The sequence below is a fragment of the Typopeltis vanoorti genome, chromosome 10, assembly GCF_054136105.1.
Source record: "Typopeltis vanoorti isolate ZY-2024b chromosome 10, IOZ_Tvanoo_1.0, whole genome shotgun sequence".
Lineage (NCBI taxonomy): Eukaryota > Metazoa > Arthropoda > Arachnida > Uropygi > Thelyphonidae > Typopeltis > Typopeltis vanoorti.
In genome coordinates, this window is record NC_143558.1 from 58,532,091 (window position 1) to 58,548,052 (window position 15,962).

At 36.5% G+C, this 15,962-nt stretch overlaps 1 protein-coding gene across 1 annotated transcript in view; it reads right to left on the reverse strand.

Moving 5' to 3' along the window:
• Positions 1-3,185: 3,185 nt before the first annotated feature.
• Prosalpha7 (proteasome alpha7 subunit) overlaps positions 3,186-15,962 on the reverse strand; it is a 168,459-nt gene continuing 155,682 nt past the window's right edge. Inside the window, exons 9-10 of the mRNA XM_090399365.1 lie at positions 11,464-11,528; positions 3,186-3,384 (exon numbers count right to left, since the gene is read on the reverse strand). Of these exons, the coding sequence (XP_090255491.1) occupies positions 3,343-3,384; positions 11,464-11,528 (107 nt within the window). The 3' untranslated portion in view covers positions 3,186-3,342. The remainder of the gene's footprint in view (positions 3,385-11,463; positions 11,529-15,962) is intronic.

Sequence of the window (15,962 nt, forward strand, 5' to 3'; positions counted from 1 at the left end):
TTATATAAAATGCTCATGTTTATATATAAGGATCTATGTAGAAGTTTGGTGTTTTTTCCATTGGATCCTATGGTTTGGGTTTTCAACTCCGTGTTGTGTGAGGCCAGATTTGTGCGGTTTGATATGATGGATATGGTCATGATGTTCAAAGATGCGTTTATTAATAGATCTTCCTGTCTGTCCATAGTAAGCCATCTTACAGGAACATGGAACTTCGTAAATGACAAGCAGCATCAAAAGTGAGAGTTTGTCTTTAGGAGAAAATAGCAAATTATAGATCTGGTTGATAGCAGCAAGCTTGTATTTCTTCATAATTTTTGACAGATGTTCGAAGATGCCTTTGACATACGGTATAGGAATCCTATCGGCTTGTTCTTATCTACGTTGATGTGTGGGGAAGTGACTGATGATTTTTTGAGTTGTTTTTGGATTGTATCAATTTAGTGTGGCTGTATTTTTGATGATTTCCAATTCCTGGTTTAAAGATTCTTCGGAGGCGCAAATTCTGTGTGCTCTGGCAACAATGCCAGATTTTTTCATTAAATCATTAGTATCCAAAAGAAAAAAAGATTAGGATCCAATGGAAAAACACCAAACTTCTACATAATCCTTATATAATCATGAGCGTTTATATAAAGAAAGTGCTGAAGCCCTATGTCACAGATCCAATTTAAACCACAATGATGTTCTTAATATACCTAAAGTCTGGGAAATTGTCATCCTTAATTGTGTAAAATAAATTTATGTATGTTATTTTATTTTAATGTAATTCTATAACAAGCTACTGCACGCATAGTGGGATTCCATTGTAAGCATGCACCCTAACTGTATGTTATTCCGTATTGCTTGAAATAACTGTACTATTGATGTCCTAAGATACTTAGGACGAAATATTTACTTATTAAAAATTTAATTACTGTGGTTTTACGTGTGTATGTTTAGTTATTTGATATCTGTCAGTCAGCTATCCTCTTATCCATGTTAATAGTTTATAATCCAATCCCATATTCTTCAATTTATGCAACAGTCTTCCATGCTGTATTCTGCCAAGTCTTTGCAAAATCCAAAAGTATCATGGTGTATCCATTCCCCTCATCAAGCTCATTATTATAGAATGTGAGCAAGTTGCTAAAACATGACATTCCCTTAGCAAATACATGCTGTTTGTTGCAAAGTAAGATTCTCTGTCAGCCCATATCTGAATTCAAGCCATAACCAACCCTACAATTTTCACCATCGCTCCAGAGATATTGATTGGTCGATAGTTGGATATATGGTAATGATATGATGATCCCACTGCACTACCCTTGTGCAATGGGATTACCATACATTCTTTCCACTCCTGTAGAATTTTCACTATTCTGAGACTCAAATTATATAGCTTGGTCAAAGGAATAGCCAGTTCAGCTGAACACTCTTTTAGCATCTGTGTTGATATCCCATGAGTCAATATTGCTGAATTTTTTATTAAGTTTGTGCAAGAGCTCTAATACTTCCTCCTCATACACCAGGTTGATAGCTTTTAGCAAAACAGGCAGTAATGGATTGAACAAACTCTTCTGCACCTGTCACCCTCATACCATCTGCATTAAACATGAGTTATTCTTTCATATTCATTCTTTCTTTTACTTGCAGCATAATGATAGAATTTTTTTGGTGTTATCTTTAGCTTGCAGAGCCAGTCATAGTAGGCCAGAGAGTCACAACTGTGACTCTCTGGTACAGGGAAAACAGAAATAGCAGTTCACGCCCTTGAACAAAATCATACACTGCAAATCGACAAGGTCATCCTAATAGACAGACAAGACAACGAAACAATGCTCAAAATATCGGAAGCGATAGTCATAAAATGTGACAAGAACTCAATTATGTAGGGTCAGTTCACTGACCCTACATAATCTCTGAGTGTTGGAAGCTTCACAACATAAAAATTAGGTCACAACTACGACCAATAGGCAATAACACAAACACTTCAAAGGCAGAAACACCAAGCTGACACAACAGAGCACCCACTTCCTCCATTAGTTCAGACGACGACCCACATGGTTGAAATGGCTTGCACTCCATCAATCCTCTCACCTTTTCCCATAAACCCTTCTCCTTCCTCTAAAAAACAGGTCATTTTCAGCCCCCTTATTCATCTTTTTCCCACCCTACAAAAAAGCGCTCTGCCCACCCTTAAAAATAATATATGTATATATTATACAAAAACCTGGGTTTTTTCAAATTAATTCTCCCACATAGCCCAAGCCCTTCCCACTCCCTCTTTCAACACCATAAGTATGCACACCGCAGAAAGAAGACAGGCAACAACATCCAAGAAAAGGTATGTGCGAATTTCTTCTGTCATGCTACATATATTTGAATCTAAAATACATCTGCAATGCCCTAAGAATTCTTGAGTAAAAAGCCAATGACATTAAAACAGGGGCACTCCTAAACAAAAGCAGGCAAAATAGCCATAAAATTAATAGAATAATAAACAGTCTATACTTCACAGTGAAATACTAAAACAAAGATGTAGCAAGCAACAATGTCATAAATAAATATAGTTCACAAAAACTGCTAATTAGTTGATTCATGGAAGCATCATGCCACTAAGAGCAACGTATTAGCAGATTGTAAAGTGGAGTGTCATAATGTGAGATATTACTGTGTTTGTATCTCTAAAATTGTAAATTCTTGAAGAAACCCTATGTGCAGGTATTGTCTGCTTTCTTACCACCGAAACACTTTTTTGTTAAAGAGTGTTTCAGCAGTAAGAGTTATGTCAACTGTAGAAGTTATAACGGTATGTCAACTGTAGTTCCATAACAATTCAGTAACTGGATCAATGTTCATATGATTTAAATAATCATTCAAAAAACTGTGCACAGCTTTCAAATTTTAAGCCCCCCCCCTTAAAAAAAATAAACAAACAACTTATCTAGGAGTGAAGGGGAGAGAGGGCTTAGTCCATATTGCAAGGACTTCTGTGAACTAGTGAACTTTTCTAGTTTGCTTAACAAAAAAAAAGAAGAGTTAATGTGTCAAGTGAGTTCAGTTGTTTTCTTTTTTTTGTGTATAGCCAACTTTTTAAATATCTGAAATAACCCATAATACTGAATCTACAAAATGGCATTATAAAGTTATGTAATTTTTATAATTATTTATAATTTATAAGATTTTTATAATTACAAACAAGATTTTACTAAATAATCTTTAATAAACAATCCAGTATTATAATAGTGCTTTCATATAATACTAGAATATATGTGAATATGAATTTCCATGAAACAGAAGTTGGCTGATATTTAATGGAATGATGATGGCAAGATGATATACAGAAAAACAGATTTTCAACTACATATCTTCATCTGAATCAGATTCTTCTTCAACTGCTTCCTAAAGAAAGAAAGAAAAAAGAAATGCTATAATTTCTCAGCAAAAGTTAATTACTGCAAACTATATAAAAATGTCACTGATTAAATATTTGCAACACTGAATTAATCAGATTATGGTTATATTTTCAGGAATCAATAAATATGCTTTCCCACTTGTCCATGTAAGTAGATTTTGCTAGCTGGTGAGAAATTGAAAAAATAACTTTCAAAAACAATTTTTTTTAACTAAGAAAACAGAAGAATATTCATAATGCAAAGGGCCATTTTATATTATAAATTATTATTTAAATTAAAATATAATTTGGACATTCTACTTTCTACTCTTCTGGTGAACTTGCTACTTTTGTATATCATAAACCAACCTTCACTGGCCATTACATACTACATAACTCAGCTCACAGTCCTTCCCAAAAGCTTGGTATCAGAGAGAATTTACTGCATCATACATGCTTTTTTTTTTTTTTTAAATGTTGGGCTCATATATGAGAGGTTGGCTGGTCAACCTATAGTACGTTAGTACCGTAAATGGGTGGTGGGTTGGGAAAGGAGAAACTTGTTTACATTTGATTTAAACACCTGTATGATGTATTCCTTGGGAAATACGTCAGGGGAAGGCTGTTCCACAGTACCGCAGTAGCAGGGATGAATGAGGAGGGAAAGGAACTTGTTCTATGGGTTTCAAGGTGTACTGCAAAAGGATGCTGGGCAGCAGCAGTACGTGTTCCAATGGGCTTAGTACAGAGTGGGGGAATTATTGATGCTGTTTCATATGAACATTTCCATGGAAATATTTACAGAATATACAGATTGCAAAGACCAAGCGTCTATGTGAAAGTGAGGGGAGTGGGTTGGTGAGAGATGGGTCATTTATTAGTCTAATTGCTCTCCTCTGTATTGAGTCTAGCATTTTGAGGGAGCTTTTAGGAGCACCACTCCAGATGTGAGAGCAGTATTCAATAGCTGGGCAGATTTGTAATTTGCATAATGTTAACAGCTGTTTATAGGTAAAGTAGCATCTTGAGTGAAAGAGAAAACCCAGATTTTTGGAAGCTGAGGATGCAATGGTTGTGATGTGCTTATGCCAAGAGAGGCTTTATGTCAGGGTAATTCCAAGAAGAGAAATTTTATCTTGTCTGGGAATTTGAGTGTTATCAAAACAATGCCGGGGGAAAAATGGTTCTTTTTTTTTGTGAGAAATAAGACAGAACTGGATTTTACTAGCATTGAAGTTGACAAGGTTATCTGAGCCCCATTGGCTCAGATAACTTCGTCAGATAACTGTGTAGAGTAGGGTTTGTCATATGAAAGGGAGAAATGTAATGTGCTGTCATCTGCAAAACTGTGTATTGGGTCAGAGGTCAACTGAAGTATGTCATTGATATATAGAAGGAAGAGGGTTAGTGAGAGAACTGAACCTTGTGGGACCCCAGCAGTAGTTGGTAAGATGGTGAGAGGATAGGGAGCCATCTACCATCACAGTGTGCATTTAGACAGGAAGCTGGCAATCCACCTGCAGAAGTCCTGAGGCAATCCATGGGAGTTTGCTTAGTAAGCCTTTGTGCCAGACACGGTCAAAGGCTTTAGAGATATCAAGTGCAACTACTTGGGATTCACCAAATTTCTCCAAGGCATTTGTCCAGTGATGGTGATGTATAAGAGTACATCTCCTGTTGAACGGCTTTGACAGGATCCGTACTGGTGGTCGCTTAATAGCCGGTACCTTCAAGGTAGATTAGGAGTCTCCATTACTTTAGATAGGACTGAAGTGAGTGAGATAGGGTGGTAGTTAGATGGCAGTGATTTGTGACCCTTTTTAGGAATGGGTTGAATATAGGCCAGTTTCCAGGCTTTGGGATATATATATACCAGTGAAGTAAGAGAGTGGGTACAGATGGCATAGGAAAGGAGTCAGTTCTGGTGCACAGACCTTCAGGATAATTGGAGGAATGCCGTCAGGGCGAGGAGACTTTTTTGTGTCTAATTTAGACAACAGGTTTGTGATATCTTTTTGGCATTGTATGTTGGGCAGTTGGAATGACTGGAGGGCATTTGACATTGTCAGTTATGTGCACATTGGAGACAAAGTTTGAAGCCAGGAGGTTAGCTTTTTCTATGGGTGATGTTGCAATTGACCCATCTGGGTATGATAGAGGTGGGAATGGTGTAGGGCAGTGATGGCGAACCTATGACATGCGTGTCAGCACTGACACACTTGAGGATTTCAGGTGACACACCTTGGATGTTGAAAAATATTGGTATTCTGATGAAAAAACTGCGATAAATTGTGTAAGATCGCTCTCAGTTAAGGCGAAGGTAGGTTTGTTCATTGAAAGAACTTTTTACCAGTAGTCAGCAACAGAAAAGTCATTAAATGTAATGTAAGTTTGTAATTTCAGTTTATTAAATGAATTGTATAATATGAATTCATAGATTTTATATCAATGTCCTATTAAATAAAGAGCCTAATATGATATGTATAAGTCACCATCTATGATTATGTAGTTGCATTTATAATGCATGTATGCAAGTGGCACATCAACAACGTCAATATTTAAAAAAAAAAGAAAAAAGTTTGACACACTTGGGTAAAAAGGTTCACCATCACTGGTGTAGGGAAAAAGTTACAGCCAATTGCCTTGGCAAGAGACCAAAAGGCATGGCTACCGTTTGGACAGGCTGCAAGCTTCCTGCTTTTTGCCCTTTTTCAGGATTACTTTGGTGTCCTTTAGAAGTATTGATAATTTTCTTGCATCTGTTTTGGGCTTCAGTATAGGCTTTGAACGAGGATGGGGTTCTTGATATGAGCCAGTTGTGATATGGCTGATTTTTCATTTGTACAGCCATGGCACATTTTTTGGAGAACCAGGGTTTGATTAGGCGATGGCAGTTCTGAGTAGTGTGGAGAATATATGCTTCCATTCCAGTGAGGATTACTTTGGTGATAGGTTCGGTGCATATGTTTGGACTGGAAGACTGGAAACAATAGTCCAACCACAGGAATGAAGCATAGTAGTCTCGGAGACTATCCCATTTGGCATTGTTATAATGGCAAACTACTCTTGTGTGGGAGTGACTGTGTAAGCGTTGTTTTGTTGCATGGGGGATTAGATGAGCACTAAGTTGTGGTCAGAATTACCCCCCGAGGGGGGGGGCTCATTAGTGAAGAAGAGATCTAGGTTATTTGGGGAGTGGTTCGGGTTATCTGGTATTCTGGTCGGTTTTTGAACAAGTTGCATGAGGTGATTAGTGACTGCAAATGTTTCAGCATCTCTGCCTGCAGGATCTGTATGACTGGAAGAGGAAAGCCAATTGGTGTTATGGACGTTGAAATCGCCCAGGAGGATGATTTCGCTGTTAGGAGAGTGGGACTGGAGAAAATCAACTTTTAAGGAGAGGAAATGAAAGAGCTCAGAGTGATTGTTGGTATTAGCAGAGCGATAGAAAGAGCAGATGAATTTGAGTGAGTGGGGGAGGGATACCTTCAGCCAAAGAAGGTGGAAGTTGGGCGATTCTAAATTAGTTGATCTCTGGTAATGTATATCAGAGCGGATATATGCACAGACGCTACCCTTGGGTTGAAAGGAGTTATAGTTAGGAAGGTTGAGATGAATAGTGCTGGGGGAAGGTGAGATTTGAGTTTCTGTTAAAAAGAGTAGTTTGGGTTTGGTGGACTGCAGATGGTAGTGGACGCTATTAAGGTTGGAGTTGAGGCCACGGATGTTGGTGAAATGGATATGCAAGGTTCTGTGAGGCATGGATTTGACCCCAAGGGTCTTGCACGTTTCCTATAGTGTGCCTGCATACTGGTGTCCTTGGTTTTTGTACTAGTTTGGTTTGCTTGTAGTCTATCATCTAACTGTTGTCTCCATTTTGGAGTTTTTCTTCTAGTTGTCTTCGGAGTTGGCATCTTTGTTCTCTCTGGGCAAAGGTTAAATCAGGTCGAGCACGTATGCATGACTGGGTGCAAGCTTGGGTTGTTGTTTATCGCTGTTATAAATTTGGATGTGTTTATTGGTGAGTCGCAGGTCACTTATCACGAGATGTGGAAAGTTCATTCTGTCCTTTTTTTTTGTTTATGGGTCCGATACGATAGCATCTGACGATATTCTGGGATCAAAATTGCATTCTCCTCCTAGTTTGCCGACATCTTCTTTTAAGGATTTACCGTCGAAAAGTTCAGGATAACGGCGCTGAGTTTCCTATTTTTGGCCTCAAGTGACTCATGTACCATTGATGCGATTAGTTCACGAAGTTCGTTAGCAGGCACGAGCGCACATGCAATCGGGCGCTGGTCGTCAAGCATCTCGAGCTTAGTTTCCAACTTTCTGATTTTGGAGGAGAAAGTATCGATCATAGTATTAAGCTGTTGCTCGAGGTTTTCAACTCTTTCGCCTATGTTTAGTATCTGTTTTACGGAAGGGAAGCACATCATACAGAAGTAGGGCTGGTTAAGATCGGTAAGAAGCTTGCATGCCAATTCATTTATTTTCGCACAGGAAATATGTAGCCAGTTGCAACAGAAATCACACAATATTCCTTTTTCCCACTTTCTTTGACTTCAGTTTCACAGCTGCAGCACTTCGTAATGTCATTCAGTTTGTTGGCGATCGTCGACGCTACGCTGACGGAACTCTAGGTAATCTTCTGTTGTTGGCCTTTGTTGCCGCCATCTTTACTTCGCACGGTGGGCATAGCACTTTCACGTGGCTATTTTTTAGTTGTCAAAAAATAGCTGATTTAATGGACTATGGGTATTTACAAGTTGTGCTGAAGTAATCAGCTGCTTAGTACCTTGTGTTACTTTTCCGTTTACTGCTTATTTTGCACAAAAAACACTTGCAATTACGATAAAATGCAGGAACACAAGTTTAACATTACTTATTTGCAGGCGGTACCTATTGAATGTTTGTTCCAACCTCAAACTAGAAATTTGCAACATCCAAATGGTTTCTTAAAAAAACAAATTCAACAGATCTGTGATTCCTAAAATACTAGCTCTAAGAAACAGTACAAGGAATTCCAATTCCTTACATCTCTGAACCTGTTTCAAGAATCTTAAAGAAACATAACTTGATACTAACATTCCTTCCAATCAATAAGCTTTCACCTTGGCTAAATTCCTTTAAGGATAGACAGACAGTCTCCTCTTGCAGTTCCAGGCATTCCTCTGTGATTATAATCTTTATTTTGGACAAACTGGTCATTTTGTGTAAATAAGAATATAGGGGAATCAGTCTTACATCACTTATAATAAATGTGAGAAGTCTGGCTTAGAACACCGTGTTGTCGATGCATTCAGTATCTGCACTATGTTGTAGATACGGAATGTAGAATATTTTGGTCACGAACATTAAATTAAGGAAGGTGCTGATGCCTTAATACACTGCCAGACTCAAATTGAAATGATAATATGCCTTTATCAAAAATATAGGAACATTCTCCTTAGTCATCACTAGTTTTTTTTCCATATTATAATCATACTCAATGTGGTCACATATGTGCTTGCAGCTAATATATTTTTAAATAATCCATTGTTAGCATTATCCCTTGTATAACTGTTCCTATGCTGATAACAGCTTGTTAGTTTCAAGCCAAAATATTTATGAACAAGTGTTATTAACGTTTCTGTTTGCATGTTAAAAATAATGATATAATTGCCTCTAAACATAGTAAGTTAAACTCCTTTTCATGTCTCATTATTCTAATTGGAGGATTTTCAGATGATGCAAAAAATACTTTTGCTATATTTATAAATATAATAAAATAAACCATTTGTTTCTGCACACACAAAGGCTAAACAAACTTGAGCTGCAGCAAATGAAAAGTTCTGACCAAAGCTCTATACACAATGTTATGCAAAAAAGAAATTCAAAATGGCAAACTATCCACTTAACACACACTATTAATAACATTTGGTGTTGGTATTCTAGTTGAAAAATTCACAAATGGTTTTTTGGTATAATTCACAACACCAAAGTGAAGCATTACCAGCATTACATTTGCTAGTAATGCTTCACTGGTTTCATACCCACTATCTTCAGAGTGCAAAAGGTAGGCACTAACTATCTGTGATTAGTGGGAACAATTTTCTATGCGAAAAGAAGCTAAACCAAGTTTGCCAGTCCAAACTAGCCACAACACAACAATGGTAGCCAATGTATTTCTTATGTTCTCCAGGCAGGTGCAAGGTACTTGATAATTCTAATTTGAAAGTTCCAATTGAAAATTAATTGATGTTACAGTGCCTAAACATAATGGGATGATTTTGGCAATGATAATAAACTCAACTTCCTCTGCAAACATTTTTAGCCAATGCCTACTCCATAAAACATAATGCTAAATGCTGCTGTCCCTAATATACACGAGACTGTAGCAAACTGTCATTATCCAATGTATCTAGGGCACATTTAAAAAGAAAGCCAAAACTGCATAATAAATATAAGCAAATAACACACACACACACACACACACACACACACACACACACACACACACACACACACACACACACACACACACACACACACTAGTTTAAATGTGATGATAAATATCACCCCAAAGAAAACAGCAGGAAAGTGAACAAAGGAAATTGCCACAACAGAGTGAAAAACAATTTGCAAGAAATAATCGAAATCACTGGAAAAGAAAAAAAAAAAAGGAAATCTTACATTGCTGCTACTCAGTACTGGATATTTTCAAACTGTCTCCCCACTTCGACAGAACCCAGGTGACAATATCTGTGCAGTAGTTGAAATGTGGTCTTAATCTTGTAAAGTGGAAGAATAACTTCTCATTCCTACAAGTCAGTATTATCTGTAACAGTGCAGTTATTCCATGTAATGACTTTGCTACTTTAACAACATGGTCCCTAAACTTTATGCTCACAACCAGCAATTCTCGAACTTCACTTACTATTTGTAAATTTAGAAATAGAAATATGCAAAAACTGATATGACAAAAGAAATATTAAAGAAAACATTTATTACAAACAAGATATGTAAAGACACAAGAAAAAGATTTATGAAGTATCTATACTTTGTCTCACAACCATCTTATATGGTCGTGAGGCAAAGTATAGCAGCAGAAGAATTTGAAATGTACCGTAAGATATTGCCTGGGACATATTTGGAGATAGAGCATATAGATAAATACAATCTGTATTCCCTTTCATGTTAGGCTTAAAGGCACATCAATGCCTAACTTGGCTTTTTTTTAGAAACTTGATTACCACATATTATAGGAAAGTTAATCCTATTTGCATAGTATAGTTATGGCTAGTGTTAATTGCAAATGTTCTTCTAGATGGTTTGCTTCTTTTGTGGGATGAAAAACTCTTCTACCTCAAATGCGACCGGCTAAGCCACATTCACTTGAAAATCGCTGATAAAAGGTTCTTTGCATCTTATATGGGATTTGAACCCAGGTCTTTCCAACCAGCTACTGAGGCTCTCCAATAAATATATCAAAAAGGAAAATAACAGGGATAAAAAAAAGATAATAACCCCTATTATCAGAGGATACACATTAAATGAAAGAAGGAACTTAGCATAGTAACAAGACCTATTCCTTAAAAACACAATTTAAAGCCATTATTTCTGCTTGAACATTACAGGCCATCATCAATGGCGATGATAGTTAATTATAAGGTAGAATGCGAACAATGGACTGATTTGAAAAAGTAAGAGCCACATGATGTTATACATCAAACAATACAATGGTATAACTGAGGGAATATTGCAATGATGAGTGAATTTAATTTATGTTGGCCCCCCCACACACCAGAGGTTGATTGGTTGGCTGGTCAACCTATAGTACATCCTGCTTATGTACTATGTTTACGATGTATGGGACTGCTATTTAAATAGCAGTCCCATGCATCGTACTGACAGTATATTTCTTTATGTAAATGAAGAAGATGCTTCATTGGCTTAGTAATCTAACTGGCTATTAACTTAATAAACTAGTTAATTAAAGCTAATTAACTAGTTTAAATTAAACTAGTTAATTAGTTAATTAATTAGCTTTAGATGTGTATTTTCCCCCCATAAATAGGATTTTAAAGAGCTTAAATTTTACATACCTTTGCATATCGCTCAGCTTCAGCAAATATTTCTGGTGGTACCAACTCATGTCTTCCACTTGTTTCTGAAGGGAAAAAAAAAAAAAAAAAAAAAAACCTGAGTGCTAGAAATAAAAATGACAAAAAAGAATCGTAACAGAAAGTGTCTATTAATCATAACATTTCCTTAGGTTATTTTAATCTATCCTTTCTGACAGCTGAATCTCAGGGGGTCAACCTCTATATGGAATTCAACCACAAGCATATCTTGGTCATACAACACAATAACATTTCAGACTACTGTGATATGGCAAATCACTGTCCCCTTTCCCACCTCTCTTCATTTGTAGATATACATGCAATAGTTTAATAAAGTTGTTAAACAGCCAGACACATGTAAATGATGTAAAAAAGTATTCATTTATGTCAGTTATGCAAATGAAAAATTTTCACAAATATAAGTTATTTTGAGTTACGTTGTTATCAACTGTAACAACAATAGTTCAAGGTAAGTTTAGCCTGCAGTCTAAATTAGTGTTTGATACACTTTAGTGATGTGATGATGAATAAATTTATGTTGCCCCCACCACACACACCAGAAGTTGTGGGGGCAAACCCACAACCTCTGGTGTCATTAAATTAAATCCTCTTAATCTTAGTATCTAATATAATATTTGCCATTATTAACAACAACAAAATAAAATAAAATAATAGTACTAAACAGTTTATAATTCACAGTGAACAAAATATCAAGAGATATAGCAAGCAATGATGTCATAAACAAACAGTTCACACAAACTGTGCATTAGTTGATTCACGGAAACCTCTAGAACTGTAGTACAAATGAATGCAATGTTGTATAAATGAGCAGTGGTCATAATCTAAAAGTGCAGTATTTGCAAAAGCAGCATCATATAAATGGGAACTGGTTATAATTCAAAAGTGTCATGTGAGTGAATCATCATAAGGCAGAGTATTACTGCACAAAAAATAGCAGAAAAAAGAGGGATGGGAGTGAAATGAAAATTATACAGAATTACAGAACCTGCAAGTCTCCATAGCTCAGTCGGCAATAATGATACTCACTGGGTGAAAAGATCTGGTTCCTAATATTAGAATCTTTATAAGACATTTTCAATTAAAGACAAGTTAGTCAATTCATATGAAGGGTCGATATTTGCCCCAAACACTCCGAATGAATTTGCCTGTTATCCACAGTTATTCCTTTCATTATTAGATGGTCAGGGAGTCAAGAACTCATCGAGGCCACTCACACCAGCTGTCATATGCTCTCGAATTCACTCAAGCTACAAACATTTACCACTTCAACTCAAGCTGTTCTACTCACTGCTCTGTGAGAGAATAATCTAGTTCTTGCCTCTTTCTTAAATGCAAACAAATGTAACTTCTATGGATGCACCCCCTATTTTTCCATATAATGAAGGATTTCAAAAGCTGCTATTTAATAACATCCCTTTCAGCAGTTAATATGTGTTTAATTTATTATTCCTCCTTCTGCTTACAGTGTCTGAAGCCTGCACATTCTCAATCCATCCTACATTCATAATCTCAACATCATCCTTTAACTCTTCTTTACACCATCTTCACAGTTTTTTCATTCCCTTGTTAACCAGTAGACCAAATCTGCCCATAGTGGTCCAGATGTTGTCATACATAAAGAGGCAAAATGACCCCCTTATCCTTACACATCAATGTTTGTTTGTTTCAGAATTATAGTTATCTTCAGAGCTGCATTTGCAGTTTTTGTGATGTGACATTTGAACTTTGATGCCTTATCTATCTGCCCTAACCTTATTAGTTTGTTAGAGCATGAGCCCACCAATATAACATGCTGTTGGAAATCTCATTGTACCAAAGTGTATATCACTTTACACTAACATTTCCTGCCTATTCAAGTCATTAAGCTGCATATTAGTAGGGTCCCTGATTAGCTTACCTATCTTTGCATCATCAGCTAGCAACTGAACATGATCTGTCAAGTCCTTTCCAATATAGACTGAACAACAATGGTTCTAAGGAATGCTCCACAGGGATCCCAGTTCCTGGGACTACTAGTGATCTTAAATCTGGCAGAATCACATTTCTCCTATAAACTCAAGAAGTTTGTCTAGAGCAGGCTTACAAACATCCATGCTCAAGGCAGGATTTGAACCTACAATCTATCAGTTAGAGTGCAGATATGCTATTTGCCAACCAGGCTGGCTAACATACACCACTTTCTGATACCTATCCATCAGAACCATTTTATCCAAGTCAATAGTTTATAATTCAATTCTATATCCTTTAATATATGCAACAGCCTTTCAAAGGGTATCATATCAAATGTCTAAGCAAAGCCCAATAGTATCTGCAATCTTTGTGATGTGACATTTCAACTTATCCATCATAACTCCAAGATCCTGTTTTAAACAATTTGTACATTTTATAAAATATACAAATTGTACATGCATGACTTCCCTTACACCTGTTCCTTGCAAGGTGTAGATTGTCTGTCTCTGTATGCAAGTTCTTACCAACTTCTCTAAAATCTTTACTACCAGTCCAGATAAGAAGTCAGTAGTTAGAGATCAGTTTGCACCAGCTATCTACAATAGAACCTATTATCCATTCTTTCCAAGGGATTTTTACTGAGTGAGTTGTCTCTGAATCCTCTTCACCACCTTGTATGATATCTGCTATTTAGCAATATCAGATTATCTTACATTTTTTATTTTAAATTTTGAACAGTGGCAGACTTTAAATAAATAAATAAAAAGTAAAGGATAACATTTCCTAAACATACAGTGAAAATGAGCTATTTCTTGTAATTTAGAAATTTCTTTACCTATCGTTGTCTGAGCAATTCAGGTATAGGCTTTTAATGTGCTGTTCCTGCTCTGCAGATGAAGTTGGTCTTTCCATCTTAGTCTTGGATGTCTGCAGTCTCTTCTTCCTTCTAGGTTTATATTTAATTGCTAGTTTGAGAATCCTATTGTTTTCCATCCTTTCTATGTAGTGTAGCCAATTTTGCTGATTTTCTTCTATTTCTTGTATGATGTCTTTTTGTATCTAATCATTGTCTTATTTCTGTGTTTTTCTTTATATCTAATCTAGTGAGTCCAAGGAGAGATCTTAGAAACTTCATCTGTGCTGCTTCCAATCTTTGTCTGTGTCTTTGCTTTAGAATCCAAGCTTCACTTCCAAATTTGAGAGATGGTTTAGAGGTCATATTATGTAATCTTAATTGAGTTATTTTAGTCATTTATTTTCCAAAATTTCTATCAATTATGCCATTCATTCTATTGTAAATTTGTAGTCTCGCTTCCAATTGAATCAATATTGTATTGCAAGATTATACTTCCTAAGTATTTGAATTCTGTAACTTGTTCTATTATTTTATTGATAAGCATAACTTTGATGTTTAGAATGATATTTCCACACATTATCATAGCTTTTGTTTTTGTTTCAGATTTTCATTTTAATTTTTTTTGCTATTTCATTTAGATGGTTAGCTGCAATTTTATCTTCTGAATTTGAAATTAGTACTTGATCATCTGCATAAAGTATTGTATTTAGCTGTTTATTATTTGTTAGTTTAATTCCATCTTTGACAGTTGTTTTCCATTCTTTTAGGATTCTGTTTATATAAATGTTGAATAGTGTTGTCCTGAATAAGCTATGAAATGTTTATTATAAAATATTCAGGTCACAACCTCAAATACCACTAAGGCAGAGAATATGGAACGTTGGCAATAGGACAAGTGTAAGCTGTTTACAAGTACAAAACACTTAAAATTTAGGAATTTCATGAATTTGTATAATAAGCTTTTAAATTCTATATATAATCTGTATTAAGTGTGAACCAGTTATAGAGATCCATGTAAGCTGGCAAATCCATTTGAAAAGGCCAGTCTCTAGTACTATATTAGCAAGGCCTATGAGTCAGGGTTCAAGGGTCACTTTTGCAGTCCTGCATTATGGAAAAGAAGGGAGGGAGAGAAGTATTGGAAAAGGAAACCTAAGCGTCTTCCAAGAAAGGAGGACAGACACACGTGACCGTGTTGGCGCGAATCGCGAAGTTCGAGATTTGCAGAGAGGAGAGAATTAAACAAAAAAGGCCTTGCAAGCACGATTCCAGATCTTTTTTCCTGGATTCCTGGTTCCTGATCTCTCGGACAGTGGTCGAGCTCGTCGTCAGGGAAGATTCCTGGCCAGTCGTGGAAGGCATTTAGTTCGTCTGTCGTAGTGTTCATACTGGGCCAAGTTATGTCCATGCTCTAGGATAGCTGTGCATTGTTGTGCGACGGAGGAACTAAATTGATGGCGTCCATTCAAGGCGACGTTACCGTGCCACCTCCCAGTTTTCCCGCGGAGATTCTACTCGCACAGATTTTACGGAAGATATCCTCTAAGGTGACTGTATTGAAGGCCTTGATGACCAGACAAGGCAGGAACAAGTCTTAAGAATTCAAGGACTTTTGAAATACTAATTCCAGTTATAGAAGAGTGTGAATTCCTTG